Source organism: Crassostrea angulata, chromosome 8 (genome assembly GCF_025612915.1).
Source record: "Crassostrea angulata isolate pt1a10 chromosome 8, ASM2561291v2, whole genome shotgun sequence".
NCBI classification, from domain to species: Eukaryota; Metazoa; Mollusca; class Bivalvia; order Ostreida; family Ostreidae; genus Magallana; species Magallana angulata.
The window spans coordinates 6,101,634-6,120,328 of NC_069118.1; the positions used below are offsets into that span (position 1 = coordinate 6,101,634).

General features: G+C 32.7%; 2 protein-coding genes across 3 annotated transcripts in view; one reads left to right on the forward strand and one right to left on the reverse strand.

Moving 5' to 3' along the window:
• Positions 1-1,791, forward strand: part of LOC128161568 (NACHT domain- and WD repeat-containing protein 1-like) — a 25,550-nt gene extending 23,759 nt beyond the window's left edge. The window contains 3 exon segments of the mRNA XM_052824879.1: positions 1,207-1,339; positions 1,456-1,491; positions 1,494-1,791. Of these exon segments, the coding sequence (XP_052680839.1) occupies positions 1,207-1,339; positions 1,456-1,491; positions 1,494-1,627 (303 nt within the window). The 3' untranslated portion in view covers positions 1,628-1,791.
• Positions 1-17,888, reverse strand: part of LOC128161572 (uncharacterized) — a 22,823-nt gene extending 4,935 nt beyond the window's left edge. Inside the window, exons 1-4 of one of the 2 annotated variants that reach the window (XM_052824885.1) lie at positions 17,558-17,888; positions 17,267-17,467; positions 16,462-16,611; positions 13,516-14,076 (exon numbers count right to left, since the gene is read on the reverse strand). In XM_052824885.1, the coding sequence (XP_052680845.1) occupies positions 13,541-14,076; positions 16,462-16,611; positions 17,267-17,467; positions 17,558-17,882 (1,212 nt within the window). In that variant the 5' untranslated portion in view covers positions 17,883-17,888 and the 3' untranslated portion in view covers positions 13,516-13,540. Of the gene's footprint in view, positions 1-12,512; positions 14,077-16,461; positions 16,612-17,266; positions 17,468-17,557 lie in introns of those variants that run through there. The other variant, XM_052824884.1, reaches the window with a different exon arrangement.
• Positions 17,889-18,695: the final 807 nt, after the last annotated feature.

Consider the following 18,695-nt stretch of genomic DNA (forward strand, 5'->3'; position numbering starts at 1 on the left):
CTCATTCCTCAACTCCAATCCTTTAAAGAAAGGTGCATAAATTTGAGGTCAAACCTCAGATTTGAGGCTGAGTATTAACTTGAGGATAGTTGGTAACGGCGGGGCCAGATCTACTTAAAATTTTAATATATGTAAAAGTATATTAAGCTTTGAACTATTATTCCGTAAAAAAAAATCGTACGTTTTATCTTTTCAAAAAACAGGTCAGAGAATGGAATATTTTAAAACTTGAAAGTATGAATAATAATATACATGTACTAGAAGCTGTAAGAGGGTAAATATATTTTAATGATTCACGAGTTGAACTGTTGGAGAGGAAAAAGACGATGTCATTGGCCATAATATTTTACGAAATAAACTGGAAGTTAAAAAGTTTACCGGGATATTGTTAGTCATGTGATCGAATCTATGAACTTGGTTGGTCACGTGATTAAATTCAGTGACGTTCGAAGGGCTTTTCAGAAGATCTAATCACGTACCAACAAAGATCATATTCCGGTGAAATTTTAAAACAGATGTTTATTACTTGTATTTACATTTGAAAAAGGCAAACCGTTCAGAATTGTTAACATTACTCTGAGTTTATGTTAACAATATTCCAAACGACAAGCGATGAGCGCGTGCTATGATCATTGTAACGTAATGAAAAAGTTAACACAGAATTGAACGTTTACGCTCTTCTACAAATTCATATGTTGTGATGCAAAGTATGGAACGTTCAGGTCAGATAAATTAACAGTGAAAACTCATTAAAGCTTTCGAATCAATCACATGACGGGGTAAAAATAAATCACGATCATCATGGTCTGTTCAAGAAATGCAAAAACATGTATTGTAAAATAATAGCTTTCTTCCTTACGAACATAGAATACAAGTTGTGAAGCGGATATTTGAAAGCATCTTTGTATGTTTTGGCAACGGTCACCTTCCCAGTCATTCACAAAAAAATGACAAGTGAACTTTCACATTCTTGTACATTTAAATGGTGTTAGTGATCGCATGAAATAAATGTTATATAGACCTATTCAATTATAAAAAAGATATACATGAAGTGAAAGAATCAAGGTTGAACAAAACTTTGAAGTTAAGTGTGGACCAATGTCGGCTTGTGATTTGTTTATGTTTGTTTCTTTTGTTGTACATTGGGGGTGGGTGAGTTGGATTATTTTTGTGAACTGAATTGGTATGCGATGTTTCCTTTTCCAGTTTGGTCTAATGACTCCAGGGAATGACGGGAAAAGCTTTCTTGCAGAGATAGACAACAATGTCGTACAACTCACGCTGAATGATTACAACAGAGAGGAGCTGGAGAAACTAGAAATCGAAAACAAACCCAAAGGTCTGTCTATAGCTGATACAACAAAAGCCAATTACTATCCTTCACGGAATTCGAAGCAAATATCAGCATAAACAGGGGTTGCGTTTTAACTTCACATTTATCGCTCTGTTTTGTAGAGTTGGATTCCAAATTGAAGGTTTTAAGTGACGATGACAAAGGGTATCAGAAGGGGACCCAGATAAAGAAGAAAGGGAGGAGGATTATGATTTTTCAGATGATGACGATGAAAGCGAGGAAGAGGACGATGAGAGCGAGGAAGAGGACGATGAGACCGAGGAAGAGGATTAGGACAAACTTTAACTCAACTATTTCAATTAGATAAATCAAATGTTGAAAAAAAAATTGTTAACCTGTCTCTGCAGCTGAAAAATGAACACCTATTTCTTGATATTTGCTTTATCAGAATATACAACTTTGTGAACAATAAATCTTCATGTCATATAGATCCAGTATTTATAGGCTAATCTGCATTCTTTTCTATGGACAAAGCTTTAGCCTAATATTATCTTTAATTCAAGGTCGTTAATCTATTACCGATATCTATCTAACAAAACGTTTTATGATACACAAACTAATAATAAAGCATAAAAAATCTGCTTGGTCTTTTCCGTGTAAAGTTTCAGTAAACTATAGTCTTTGTTGCCAAAAACGACACAATGTTTTTGTGTATAAATGTTATCTGTTTTAATGTAAAGTTTCACTGAAATAAACCTTAAAATAATTTGTTAGCTCTAAATAATTTCTTAGAGCTTATTCGCTTGATTAAATGGAAATTCCGATTAGAAGACTTAAATATCAATTAATTTGAGCCATGGGTTCACCCTCATACCTCATCTGCATACAGCCAAAAGTCCGAGGCTCTACATACCAATGCATTATTTGATGGATCGATGAAGAATCATTTTTGAGAAATGATTATACAAAAATGACATCTATATCGGCCTCTGATTATTTTATATGATTTTTTTGTATTTTTTGATAGAAACCGGAAACATCGTTTTAGCTGCGAACAAGATATATTAGAGCTAAAAATTTGTTATCAATTAATACACAATACAATTATCTATAAATATATATCAAAAACGGCCAGATAAACTTTGAAATATTTTTGTAAATAAAATATTTATGAAAATGAAAAAAAAGGATTGTAGATATTTTTTAAATCTATGGATGAAAACTGCAGATAAACTGTTACTCGCATTTAACAATTGCTGTACAATCATATTTCAGCAAGAAATTGAAACCAAATAGTTAAATTAAAGAAAAAATGGAAAATTTTAAAATCGAACCGATCCCGATTGTAATTAAACTGATCCCGAACGAAATCACATAAAGTTAGAATGAATCAGAATTTTGCAAAATTTTCAGGTTGTTTAGCTGTAAAATGGTTTCGTCATTTACTAACTTTATAATTTATATCAATTACTTAGAAAAAAACTGCAGTTTATTTGTAAAATTTCAATTTTAAAATAATTCTGATCGGGATCAGTTTTTTTTTCAATCGGGATCGGTTAAAATTTGATACAAAATTTCGCATTTTCATTTCAATTTCTTTGTAAAATATCATTGTTTAGTAAATAGTTTATGTGACTATATGTTATTTTTAAAATTTTATCCATAGATTAAAAAGATATTAAAGAATTACAATTTTGATTTTCAGAAATATTTTTTTAATTAAAAAATTAAACACTTCACCAAACGATCTTTGGCATGAATTTATTTATAATTATATTACACATTAATTGACAACAAGTTTAAAGCTCTAATATATTCTGTTTGTCTGCCAAACAGTTTTTCCTATTTCACTAAAAAAATACAAAAAAATTCGTATAAAATAACTGAAAGCCGATATTGATCTCTGTTTTGTGGAATCATGTTTCAAAAAAGATTCTCTATCGATACATAAAATAAAATTTTGATGTGTCAAGGAACCTTAAGAATTAACTAGAACTATTCTAATGGGACTAATACCCCTGCAAGGCTAATTTCAAATGGGACAAATAATTGAATTGAATAATAAAGGTTTGGAACGGTTTATTCCCGTTTTGCACACATTTGAAAATTAGGTATCGCAAAAATGTGTGCGAAACGGGAATTTGACCAGGCGAGATAATTGCTTAATTGCTATAGTCTATATCACTATTCCTGCGAAGGCAATTGACAATTAAAGAAATAAAACATATCTACTCGCAATTGATATTTACATTTATTTTATGTTACAATGTAACTTGCATAAAAGCACATTTACATAAAAATTGACATCCATATTCATGAATTTGATTTCAAACATCAATTTGGTCATGAACAATTTCATTATTTTTTTTTAAAAAGAACGAATATTGCAAAAACGTTCTATATGTAGCGCCTTTGTTTAACTTACTGCCTCTAGGAAGTACATGTACATGCTAAAAGTTTGAAGAGAAAATATCATGTTAATATTTAATTATTGCATTTGCTGACACATATGGAGGAAATGTGTCTAGTGAAAACGCTGCTAAAGATTTTTCATTCATGTTGTGGCTTGAATAATCGGCCTGGCCTCAAGTTTGGCCTCTTCAAAAATTTTTGGCCTCTTATTTTAAAATTTTTTTTTCTTATTTTCTTAGACTTGGATTGATTTTTTATTGATTTCATTTAAAAATATTTTCAATGGGTTTTTAATATTTAAAGGAATAATCATATGAAAAAATATGATAAGTGACCGTTGTTCAAGTTTAATTAATTTAATCGATGTCTAAACACACAAAAAATACCTATGACACACACAAAAACACACATGCAGGTACAGCATTGATCTTACTATTGTTAAGGAATAGATGATGTCAATACAAAAGCGATTAACTATAAAAGTAAGAATCGCCTACATCCATGTGGATGTAGGCTATGCCTGTCCACTTCTCAAAAGAGAATACCTGTCCACTTCTCAAAAGAGAATAGGCTATGCCTGTCCACTTCTCAAAAGAGAATATGTCATTATCAGAATCTGAACAAAGCAAAACATTTATTACCTTTGATGTTAGTTAGAACAAATATTGGCCTCTTCCATTATTTTTTTTTGTTCAAACAAATCGTTGGTAAAAGAAAAGTTACCTAGATATTCTCGAATCCTGAGAGCAGTTTGATCTAAGTACATTGCATAATAATGCCATGGTTATACTATGGCAGGGCAAAATCACATTCTTAAGTTCTTAATTAAGAATTAAAAAAAGACTGAATAAAAATCTATTAGAGTGGATTACTCGACATACCTGTAGTCATAAATATGCATTGTTGGCACTATATTTTCAATTGTAACTATTATTTTTAATAAACTATCACTATAAGACACTAAGGTGACCAAGTGGGATGTTTAATGTGCATTGAAAATAAATAAATAAAATCATCAAATATATAAAGAAAATATAAAAATAAATTTGAGGCCAAAAATTTTGGTAGAGGCCAAATTTGAGGCCAGGCCAAAATTTGAGGCCAGGCCAACTTTGAGGCCAGAAAATAACGCCCGGTTCAAACACGGAGAAGTACCATTTAGTTTAGATGGGTTATAGTGGGTACATTTGTTTCTTTAGGGTCCTCGGTCCCAAAGTGGGACTGATTTTTGACGTCAGAGCTCTAGGTAACTGTTAGGTACTTTTAAAGTTTGGAGACTAGCGCCCAAGTGGGAGTGTACCACTGGATTCTTGTTGATACCTCAAAGTCCCCAGATCCAAAGTTGGGCAGCTTGGCGCCAAATATCCTTGTTTATTGGCCCAAATTTGGGACAAGGTACTTTGAAGAGGCAACCGTTAGCAATAGAATTTTCATTGTCACAACTCCGACTTTGCGCTTAGTATTTAACAATCTATGGTTTACTTAAAAGCCTTGGCATCAGAATTAGCTGTAGATCAGCGCAGAAACTACGGTAACCTTGGGTAGTGCCAGGTGAGACCAGATTACACTGGGTACGGTTGTTCCGCCCAATTCCCATGCCCTAAAGTGGGACTGATAAACACCTTATTTTGGCGCCAAGTTGCAAAGTAACCCTAACATTCTGTTATAATAGGTTCTATACTAGGCGCCGAAACTAGGAACTCTGCTACTCAGGTACATACGTACACAAGATTCTTAAGGATAGGGTTATGCCCTCAAAATCCAATGTCTGGAATAACCATGCCCACTACATCTTGGTCGCACATGGCACCAAAAATGCTTTTTCGTATTTTTTTAATAGCAATATTTATTTCAGACATATTCATAATACTTTATTCCAATTTAAAACAAGAAGCCCATAGCCCACATCGCTAATCTGCGCAACGACAGCCATGAAAAAATCAGCTTTATGGAGACATATACAAAATATCTGAACAATGTTAAAACAGATCCTTTATGTTTTCAATTTTTTTTCTTCAGATAGTCTTATGCTTAACATTGAGTCCCTTCTGTAACTAGATGATTTCATACATACTTGGCATTGCAGTTCTCAAGAAGATCAACTATGCATGTAAATATAAACATACGTCAAGTTTTGAACCCCTTTTGAAAGTATAGCATGACGTGTTTATATTTGCTTTTTCTTTTTTTGTTGTTTATTTGTATTAAGCCATTCTACAAATTTTGTTTACATTTTGATTGGCTTTTTGCCCTGTGTTTTTCTTTTTCGCTTGTTTCTGATCCAGTCCGATCTAATTTTGTTTTTCTCAAGCACAACAGTGATGTTTTGTATATTCGAAGTGTGCAACTCTCGAGAAAAGGTACCTGTGTTTTTTGTACGTGTTACTTCTGTCTTTTACCTAAATATTACTTTAGTAATCATCATTTTCTTTTACTGGTCAAAAATATATTACTACTTTGTGGTTGTGTTGAAACCAATCCAGGACCTCAACAACATGTGCATAGAAAAAATGTTAGTATTGTACATAACAATGTCTGTAGTTTACTACCAAAGATTGATACAATTAGCAATGAGCTATCTGGTAATGACATAATTGCAATAACAGAAACACACTTAGATGATAGTATTTGTGATGAATCTTTGCTTTTGAATGGTTACCACCCCCCACTTAGAAAGGACAGAAATAGATTTGGTGGTGGGGTGGCTTTATATATCTCTAAACATTTCAAGTATGTTATTAGAAATGATCTATGCTGTTCTGATATTGAAATTTTTTGGTGTGAAATTCATACCTCCAGTGATAAATTTTTAGTAGGAGTCATATATAGACCTCCTCAATCTTGTGCTGATTATTGGAAAAAATTTTCAGCAACCATGGAGCAAGCACTAGATACTGAATATAAGCTATTTTTGGTTGGTGATTTTAATGTTAATATGCTTGCATCAGGTAATAATACTTTTAAAACACTCTTACAGTGTTTAAATATTTACAATGTTGTTGACAAACCAACTAACTTTATAGTAAACAGTGGTTCATATTCTTGTATAGATCTTGCCCTTACTAATGATGTGCATTGTATTGAAAATGTTATTGTAGATGAACCCATATGTAGTTCACATTCCCCTGTTACTATCCATTTATCATTTAAGACCCCAAAACAAAAAGCTTATAAACGTGTGATAAAAAATTATAACCTTGCTAACTACCAGGGCTTAAATGCTGATTTGACGCTTGTCAATTGGGATGAAGAAGTATTCAATACAGAAAACATTAATGATATATATAATAATTTTACTGAAAAATACTCAAAACTTATTGAAAAGCATGTACCAACCAAAACTGTTACTATTCGACCTTCTGATAAGCCTTATATAACTACTGCCATCCGCAAACGAATGCGACAAAGAAAAAGAATACATAAAAAAGCTGTACGCACCAATAACCCACAACATTGGCAACAGTTTAGATCCATTCGTAATGAAATAATAAGCTTACTCCGCAATGCCCAAAGAAATTATAAAATTAAACTTGCTAACCAACTTGTTGACAAATCTATTCCGCCTGGTAAATGGTGGCGCATTGCTAAATCTGTGACTCGGCTAAAGAAACAAAATCCTTCTCCTCCTTCAATTGTATGTCAGGATGGTAGAATACTTGTTCATCCCATTGACAAGGCCAATGAATTTAACTCTTTTTTCTCAAGCATTTCAAGTCTTAATAATGTCCCAGAGCTTCCTGAGCATGGACCTGGACCCCCTGATTTTGAATTTAATGATATAATAATAACTGAGCAAGATGTTATTGACCAATCAAAAATACTTAATGTAACTAAACCTCCAGGACCAGATGGTATTTCTCCAAGAATTCTCAAAGCAACTTCTTCTTCTATATATAAACCTCTAACCACACTATTCAATCTATCTCTTACTAAAAAATGTCTACCATATATTTGGAAACAAGCTAATGTTACACCTGTGTTTAAGAACAAGGGTAGTGCTGATAGTCTTAATAATTATAGACCTATTTCCTTAACAAGCTCATTGTGTAAGATTATGGAAACATAGGTAATCACAGATTACAAAGCTCACCGAGACGAGACATCACCCTTATGGGACTTCACCTTTATGAGACCACCTTTATCATATTAAATGAAAATCATACTTTATGATCTTGGATATTCATGGATTCTGTTGACACAATATCATATATCATCTGTTAAAAAATTGTATGATAATCATATGTTCATATATTAATCAATACAATAATATAAAATTAAATATTGCATCCTATCATATTTACAACATATATCATATAATACAATAAAATACCATAATAAACAATGATGAGATATGATATTGTAACGTATGATATGACATTGTATTGTGTTATATTGTATTTGATCACATAATACAATATCATAATATATAAAACAATATGATACAATATATTTTACAATATCATACAATACATTTCATGTGATGTGATAATATATCATATTATACAATATCGTATGATACGATATTATATAATATTACAGTATCATATTATACAATTTCATGTGATATAATTCTAAATTACAGAAACTAATATCATATAATACAATATCGTATGATACAATATTATAGAATATACAATATTATATCATAGGATACAATATTATATTTTGCAATATCTTATGTAATAGTATCATGTGATAAAATAATAAATGAATAATACAATATAATATTATACAATATTGTATCATAATATACAATTCTATAATGATATCATGTTACAATATCATAACATAAAATATCAAAAAAAATAATACAATATCATATCGTATCATATAACTTTTTATAATATTACATATGATATTATATTGTATCATATTAAACAATATTGTTTTATACCATACAATACTATATCATAGGAATCATGTTATATCATTTATTAACAAACACATCTATGTATCGAGCAGGTTTGAGTGAGGTAGGAGATTTTTTTAGCATCCTTGATAATGGAGATCAGGCTCTGCATCTGAAGCAACCTCTGTGTTTCATTTATAATATAGTTAAATCAACTATGCAAGATATCATCTATAAAACATGTAACCTGTTCCCAAAAAAGTAAACCTCATCCAGCATCCGAAACCTATGGCTCAGATTCAGCATCCAAGCCTGTCAGGTGCATCAGTATACATAAGACGCATCTCCATGCAAGTTTGGTGAAGTTCAGACCAGTAATAACTAAGATATCATCATCAGAGGGCACTAGCAATTAAAACCTTAACCTGCTCCAGCATCTGCAACCTATGGCTCAGATTCAACACCCATGCCTGTCAGGTGCATCTGTATCATAAGACACACCATCCATTCAAGTTTGGTGAAGTTAGGACCTGTAATAACTAAGATATATTTTTTACCATCCTTGATAATGGAGATTAAGCTCTGCATCTGAAGCTTCCTCTGTGATTCATTCATATTACAGTTTAATCAACTATGCGAGTTTGAAAAAGTACTATTATCTATTAAACATGTGACCTGTTCCAAAAAACTTAACCATATCCAGCATCTGAAACCTATGGCTCAGACTCAGCATTCAAGCCAGTCAGGTGCATCGGTATCATAAGATGCACCATCCATGGAAGTCTGGTGTAGTTAGGACAAGTAATAACTAAGATATAATCATCAGAGGGCACCTGTTTCAAAAACTTTAACCAGCTCTAAAAACCTTAACCTCCTCCAGCATCCGAAACCTATGGCTCAGATTCAGCATTCAAGCCTGTCTGGTGCATCAGTTTCATAAGACGCACCATCCATGGAAGTCTGGTGAAGTTAGGACAAGTAGTAACTAAGATATAATCATCAGAGGGCACCTGCAACAAAAACTTCAACCAGCTCTAAAAACCTTAACCTCCTTCAGCATCTGTAACCTATAGCTCAGATTCAGCATCCAAGCCTGCCTGGTGCATCAGTATCATAAGACACACCATCAATGCAAGTTTGGTGAAGTACGGACGAGCAGTAACTTATAATATTGCTATCAAAGGGCACCTGCAACAAAAACCTTAACCTCCTCCAGCATCCGAAACCTATAGCTCAGATTCAGCACTCAAGCCTGTCTGGTGCATCAGTATCATAAGACACACCATCCATGCAAGTTTGGTGAAGTACGGACCTGCAGTAACTTAGATATTGCTATCAAAGGGCACCTGCAACAAAAACTTTAACCTGGTCCAACAACCTTAACCTCCTTCAGCATCTGAAATTTAGGACTCAGATTCAACATCCAAGTCTTTCAAGTCCATAAGTAGGTCCAGATGCATCATCCATGCAAGTTTGGTGAAGATAGAACAAGTAATAGCTTAGATACAGGACCTGCAACAAAAACTTTAACCAGGTCCGGACGCCGACGCCGAGGGTATAGCATAAGCTCCCCCTGACTTTGTTTCGGTGAGCTAAAAAGTATTGTTCAAATATATGTTTAATTACATTAAAGACAATGAGCTACTTACAAAATTTCAGTCAGGGTTCCAGCCTGGAGATTCAACTGTAAACCAACTAGTAGAAATTTATGATAAAATTATATCAAGTTTAGATAGAGGAAAAGATATTCGTTTTATCTTCTGTGACATTTCTAAAGCATTTGATAGAGTTTGGCATCTTGGTCTTATCCATAAACTTAAGGGGCTAGGTTTTGGGGGTAACATATTAGGCTGGATAGAAGATTATTTGACTCTTAGACAACAAAGAGTAACATTAGAAGGATTTACATCTACATTTCAGATGTTAGATGCTGGGGTTCCTCAGGGTTCGGTACTTGGTCCTTTCCTATTCCTACTTTACATTAATGACATTACTAATGGCATTTCAAACAATATTAGATTATTTGCAGATGATACTTCTCTATTTGCTATTATTGATGATGATGTCATACAACAAACTTTATCAATTACTAATGACCTTGACATAATAAAAATTTGGTCCAACACATGGGCTGTAGATTTTAATGCAAATAAAACTGTAAATGTTGACTTTACGAGAAAAAATATAAACTATCCTGCAATTCTGTTTGGATATAATGGTGAAATCATAAACAATAAAAAAAGTCATGTACACTTAGGCTTGCATCTACAGTCCGATGGTGGTTGGTCCAATCATATTAATGGTATTTATGAAAAAGAATGCAAAAGGTTGAATATATTAAGATTGCTCAAGCATACAATTGATAGAGAAACACTGGTTAAAATATACATGGCTTTTATCAGACCTATACTGGAATATGGTGATGTTATGTGGGGGAACTGTACCAAAGAAAACTCTGAATTGCTTGAAAAAGTGCAAATAGAAGCAGCCAGAATAATAACAGGGTTGAGAGTTAACTCATCTAGAAGTATTTTATATAGCGAACTTGGTTGGGAAACCCTTCATTCTCGAAGGGATAACCATAAGCTTATTCTTTTCTACAAAATAATTCATGGTTTAGCACCGCAGTACTTGTTAGACTTAATTCAACCATACTTTCCAACTGAACATGCATATAATCTTAGGTCTAATGGCAATTTTTACTCTCTGCCACTATGTCGGACTACTTCTTATTACAATAGCTTTATTCCGTCTACAATCAAATTATGGAATAATCTTGATGCAGAAATAAAACATTCATCATCTTTGTCTATTTTTAAGTCAAAACTCAAAAACCAAAATATACCCAAAACATGCAAACACTACAGCTTTGGCAATAGGAAAGAAAATGTTATTTTATGTCAATTACGGAATAAAGCTAGCAATTTAAATGCTCATTTATTTAAGGATTTTTTAATTGCTGATAGTCAATGTACAAACTGTGGGTCTGAATCTGAAGGTAATATACATTTTTTTCTTGAGTGTCCAAGATACACTCAACAAAGAGTTAAACTTTTTAATCAATTTAATGATATTAGTGTCCCTTTTCATATTAACTATATTCTTTATGGTAGTTCTGAATTTTCATACAACTTAAATTGTAAAATTGTTTCTTATGTTCATAGTTATATTATAGCTTCTAAGCGTTTTTGAATTTTTTTTTTTTTTTTTTTTTTTCTTTTTTCTTTTTTTTTTCTTCAAATGGGCTGGATCATGACTCCAATATTCTATGTCTGTCTGTCGGTATGAATGAATGAGGTGATGGGTTTATAAATGTAGGAATGAATGTGTTCGTGTACAGTTGTGTATATGTTAAACAACAAGTTAATTTATCATCATATGACAAAAGTCAAGCTTATTATTTATTATCCAATTATCCTTTGTCTTGTATACAAATATATCAATAATTTATCACTCTGTAAACTGGTAAATTATACTACATACTATATACTATATTCTATGATTATTTTATAACACCACTTCTTGACTTTGTATTTTGGAGAGGGTTTATATAGGCTTTGCCTATTGCCCAATCCATTTGATTACTCCATAAAATATGTTTAAATTGAACCCCTTGTGCAGCCAAGAATTGTCCAAGAGCCAAAGTATAACAAGTGAGAATCAACAAATGTCAAGATACTCGCATATAAGTAATACATGTACCACATATTATATAATTTGAGTTTTTGAGAAAATCAAATTTATTTCCTAGGCAAAAATTCGACCCCCCCCCCCCCCCCACCCACCCACCCACCTCATTGTGGCTTCATTCTACTCCCGGGTTCATGATTCAAATAAACTTGAATCTACACTTCATAAGGATGCACAAGTTACAGCTTGTCTAACTGATTGGTTTTTAAGAAGATTTTTTTTATACCCGGTATATATATATATATGTAAAAATTCCTCCCTCCCCCCTTGTGGCTCCACCCTACCCCTGAGGATCATAATTTGAACATGCAAACCTAAATCTACACTACCTGAGGATGCTAACACACAAGCTTCTATTTGTTTTGCAATTGTTTTTGACATGAAGATTTTTAAAGATTTTTCTATCTATAAATGTATGTAAGAATTTGACCCACATTGTAGTCCTACCCTACCATACCCCCAGGGATCATGATTTGAACAAATTTGTATCTACACTACATGAGGATACTTCTAAACAATTTACAACTTTTGTGGCCAATTGGTTTTTGATTTTTCTCTGTAATGTTCTATGTAAAAAATTGACCCCCCCCCCACCATGGCCCAACCCTAGCCCTGGGATCATGATTTGAACAAATTTGAATCTACACTACCTAAGGATGCTACCATACAAGCCTGTTTGTTAGGCCAAATGGTTTTTGAGAAAAAGATTTTGAAGACTTTTCTTTATATATTCTAAAGTAAAAATTCAACCCCCAATGTGACTCCAACCTAATCCCAAGGGTCATGTTTTGAACAAACTTGAATCTACACTATCTGAGGAAGCTTCCATTCAAGTTACAGCTTTTCTGGCCGACTGATTTTTGAGAAGATTTTTGAAAAATACCAACAAATTTTTAATAGTTTACAATTATCTCCCCTTGAAAGGGGACCTGGTCCTTTATTTGAATAAACTTAAAAGCCCTTCCCCCAGAGGTGCTTTGTGCCAAGTTTGGTTGAAATTGGTATAGTGGTTCTGTAGAAGACAATAAAACTGTGAAAAGTTTACGATGACAACAACGACAAGTGACAAATTGTAATTAGAAAAGCTCACTTGAGCCTTCGACTTAGATGAACTTAAAAAAAAAATAATAACATGTAGTTTTAAGAATAACACTATATTTTTTTTATATGTTGACAAATGAAAGCCCTGTTTACACAATAGCATAACAATATTTTTAATATCTAAGAATTGTAACTGAGAGTTGACATTGGCATAAAAATTGATTTGTACCTATAAGGAGTAGCATCAAGACTTTTCATTGGGTTTTTTTCTTCCTCATGCCTTTGCAATACTCTGTTCCTTGAAGGACTTTTCTGTTCCATGTATCAACTTTAATTTCTTTGTCTATAACTGGAAAACACGGAACACAGCTTTTTAAATGCTTCGTATAAACATTCCACTTTTCCTTGGTCAGGCTATGAAAATTTGATTTAAAAATCTCAGCTTCAACATTATCTTTGAAATGCAATCCACAACAGAATATTCTATAATGTAAAACAAGCCATAGAGTGACAACGGCTTCACTGGAGAGATGACCATCGGCATTCACATTAAATAAATCAATAAAATTGCTGCACAGTAAAACATCATTCACTGCATCATACATGATAATCTGAATAAAATCTGGTGAAAATAGAATATTTGGTGTCAAAGAGGTACGAAAATTAGGATGTCGCTGTCTCTGAAGTAAGGAAAATACAATAGTCTGGGCTAGGGCCCGTTCACTTGTTCCTACAGCTTTTACTTTCACTTCTGTCATTGTTTTTCCTCCTGTACAGTCTTCCTCACCACCTGAAATAACAATTGCATAATTTTTTACTATTTACCCCTTGGATAATATAAGTTTACACTTGACAGTTAAACCCCCCCCCCCCTTTTTTTTTTATAAGTAAGCGAAAATGTTCACATTCTCATAGGCCTAAGAACAGCACTCTCAACTAGAGTTCCAACTCCAGCTTGAGGAACTCCATCCTGCACAAATCAACGTGCCCCTGAGTCCCCTGTTAGTTCCCTGTATCATTGTAACTGTCCTGATGTAAAGGATATTAACATAAGCTTAGGGATAATCAGCTTCTCAAAGCATGCATGGATCCAAAAAAAAAAAAAATTTTGAAAGGGGGGGGGGTCCATTGAATGTCTCTGCTGTGTAAGTTTGTAAATTTAAGAAATTAGAATTTTCCAAGTGGGTTCAGGTTTAGACCACCCCCACCCCCAGATTTCTTCAAGCACACATTTGTTCATTTGACTTATGCTACAAAACTCACAGAACATTAGTCTACATCAACATAGAATATGATTATATTAAATATATTATTATTATACTACTGGTAATAGTACATGTAGTATTAATAATATTTTTCCCAGCATAAAGTTTAGTTGAATAAATTTTTTTTCTTGGTTTCTTGGTTTAGGTAGTCAAATATTACAAAACTCACCTCAACATGGTAATAAACTAAATTTAATGAGGCACTATCTAATATATATTATCAGGTATATTTTTTAGCATCTGGATAATCGCGAGCTCAAAATTGGTTTGAGGTGTATGTGTTTTTATAAATTATTTTTTTTTGCATCTGGATAATCGAGGGCTTAAAATTGTTTGCAGACAAACAGACAAATGGACACCTTACAACCATAAATGCATAACCTGGTCATTGACACTCTAGAAAAGCTTAAGAAGCCTTGATAGCTGTGGCCATTTTATACATCTATACATGTACCATATTAATCTCATTGAGCTTAATACTAGATAAATGAAATATATATAAATTTTAAAGCTAAAATATCTTGATTTCTTCTTTACTTAATGATACTGTATGGCTAAAAAAAGTAATATCTTAAATTTAAAGTGTAATAGGGTGCATTTTATGACAATAATTACAGTCATGCATTATTCATATTTCATCATCATCATCATCCTACACTTCATCTATATTTTACATGTACATGTTCAGAAAGGAGCTACATTGAAAGTTTATGTTTTTACATAATCAAATATTGATAATGATATCTGATATAGAGCGTATTTCTATATTTTTGTAAATTGTGTTCAAGGGCAGTAACTCTTCTTGACACTGAAAGAATGATGCATTATAATCAGAGTTATCCTTCTTTACAAATAGTCTGATTAGTGAACTCTAAGCAGTAATGTATTTCATGAATATATATTTGAATATGATTGTATATTTTTTTGCTGAAACTTATTGTAAACATTGATCATTTTTATGCTGATATCTATTAATTATATTACAGGGTTTCAGGGCTTGACATTAACGCTTGTCCGCTTGTCTGGTACCAGTTAAATAAATAAACGGACAAGTGAATATTGCTGTCCAACTGGACAAGTGCATTTTTATGTAAAGAAGTCTCCAAAATTTAAAAAAAAAAAGTTTTGAGATAAGTTTTTCTGTAGTCTCGTTATAAGTTTATCGATTAGTTATTTTGAATTTCGATCCCGACATCAACAATGCAATGCAATTGAGTTACTCTTGATCGGGATTGAAGTTCACTAATTTCAAACAACTTTCAGAACTGTAAAGGTGTGGATCTCAGTTCTAAAGGAAGGAAGAAAAGGTAGCAAAGATATAGGATTATGGAAAGAATTGTAATTTATTTTAGGTTTCATTCATCATTGATAGACTATGATGACTTTCCATGCTTAGTTTAAAAAACAGCTGAGAAATCAATTTAACAGTTACATGTATTTCTAAACCTCATGCTAAATTTGAAATGTCTTGTTATTGGCCATGACAAAGCTACAGCTGACAAATCATGTTTAATGTTATATGGAACAAATGCATTTAGGAAAGACACTTTAAGTTTCCATTTAAAAAGTAAGGTTATTAATTATAGCAAGAATAATCAATAAATGACTTTATTTTAGTAATACAGAACCGTAGTTTTCAAGTTGGCAATATTTGATCTTTAATAAATATTGAAATTTTTTCGGACAAATGAAGTTGAAGTTCAGACAAGTAAATATCTTGGTCACTTGTCCAAATGGACAAGTAGGGAAAAAAGTTAATGTAGAGCCCTGGGTTTAATCCTTTAATCCCTTTATCATCTGAATAAATGAAGAACCTTTAAGTGGACTTGTTTATCTTAAGGAAGGTCTGACGGATAATCTGTTGACCATCCAGCCACCTTAAAAACAAATGATTGGAGAATGCCACATACCATCTTCTTTTATTCTTTTGGAAGGGGTACATGAACTGGTAATACTATCTGCAACAACCAGATCCCTCTCACAGGTCGCAATGCACTGATCTTCAAAGTTATCAGATGAACATATTATATCAACGGGGCCGTGCCATACCTCCTCATGACCTGAAAATAATCAAACTTAGTTTCCTTACTGCAAATTTAATTTTACTACATGGTAATAGAATACAAATCAAAATGGTTAGATATACCTGTAATAACAATAGCTTATTCTGAGTCCGACACTTTTATTTAGTTTAAAAATTTTTAAAACTTAAAAACTAGACTAATATCTGTATAAAAGAATGTTAACTTAACTGTAGTAATATTTTTGGCCTTTAGATAGGCCTACTGAGAAGTTAGTATGAAAACAGGTGCACTTGTCCAATGATATAAACAATGCATTCAATTTATTATTATTGCTTTGGGGGTGGGGGAAATACTGTGACATAGCAACTGAACTATAGAGACTGCCACTCTATACTGTTTAAATTCTGTTTGTAAGGCACAATTTATTGGCTGGAATCTAAGGATCAATTGTTTTAAAAGCATACATATATCAATAGCATGGTGTCCGTCATATCTCTGCCATAAATTTGTACAAAAGTAGACTATACATTCTGGCCAGTTGAAAGCTTTTTTATATAATGCAGATTTGGTTTTCAAGGGAACTAAAATGCACTAGAGACATAAATAACAGTTATTTATGTCCCTGAACGCACCTAGCAAACAAATATGCTACTTTATTTCTTTTTTTTTCATATAAAAAATTTAATCATACCAATGCCTGTACTGCCTAAGTTTGGATCAACATTGTATCCACATTTGCATTTTAATCCTTTCTTTTCTGCTTCATCATCAATAATATATGATTTCCCAGGAGCAAGCTTTCCAAGGAAGTGTTCTGCATATGCAACAGTAATATCTTCTTTCTCAGACCCTTTGTCACAAAACACTTTGATTAGACTTTCTTCGTGAAAACCTGAAATGTTTCAAGAACAAGATAAAGGCTTTAACTATCGGTCTGTAAACAAAGCCCAGGCCATGATTTTTTTCAACAAAACATTCTCACCTATATTTTGAAAATAGTCGTTAAGGAGAACTAATGCTTCCATCACTATATTTTCATCCTGACAAGCGGTTAAAAGTTCGAGTCCAGGACGGAACAAGGTTGTGAAGTTCACGGTTAACGGTCTCACTTCATTTTTCAACTCTTCTTCTTCCCTCTCCGTCTTTATCATGTCAAACTTACAATCTACATCAGAAAAAAGTTTACTTTCCGTTGCATTACAATTCTTAACTTCCAAGACTGCAAATTTTATTTTTTGTAAATGAGGTAATGCCATGAAAATGGCCTTGTGTAGCGCAGCCTTCTCCATGTTTTCGTTTTCAGCCATATTGCCGCGAAAATTACTCGGTACCGGGATGTTTCGCACCTATGCACGGTTCGCACCTATTCAGTTTCATCCTGAGATGGTTGTAGTTATGCACGTGTAAGCTAAATGCACAGCATACATTTGTAAATATTTTGATTTAAGGCGGCGCATTACACTTTAAAAGAGTTTCCCGAATCAGCATAAAATTAATTGATTATGATAGGTAGCATGATATACATTTAATATTTTTTTTAATTAAATGTCCATGATTCCACCGTATTGCAGGTTGGGGTCATGATTAACAAAATTGAATATACACTCCCTGCAGATGTTTCAACATTATTCTTTAAATTTTCTGGTTAAGCCCCGATACTTTTTTAAAAGAAATAGTGAAAGATTTACCTTCACTTATCAATATGTAAAAACCCAAAATAATTGCTTTCCCTACCCCCGGATATCAATTCATTATTTGAACATACTAGAATTTACGCTTCTTGAAGCTGCTAGCTTTCTATCTAGTTCTTGCAAAGAAGATTTTTTTTTTTTTGCTTTATATATTCTTTTAAAATTCAACAACCTCTCCCCCTTGTCACCCCACCCTACTTCCAGGGCGCATGAGTGGAATGGACTTGAATCTACATTACATGAAGCCATGCTTCCCTAAATATATATTATATTTGATTTAAAAGATATCCACATCGATTTACTTGTTTCTGAATTTATATAGTTTTTATTTTATTTTTTTCTGTGGAGGGGGTCGTTTATTTTAACCTATTAAACATCATTTGTACAAACAATTTCGGTAAACACTTACGAACTACTATTGATTTTATT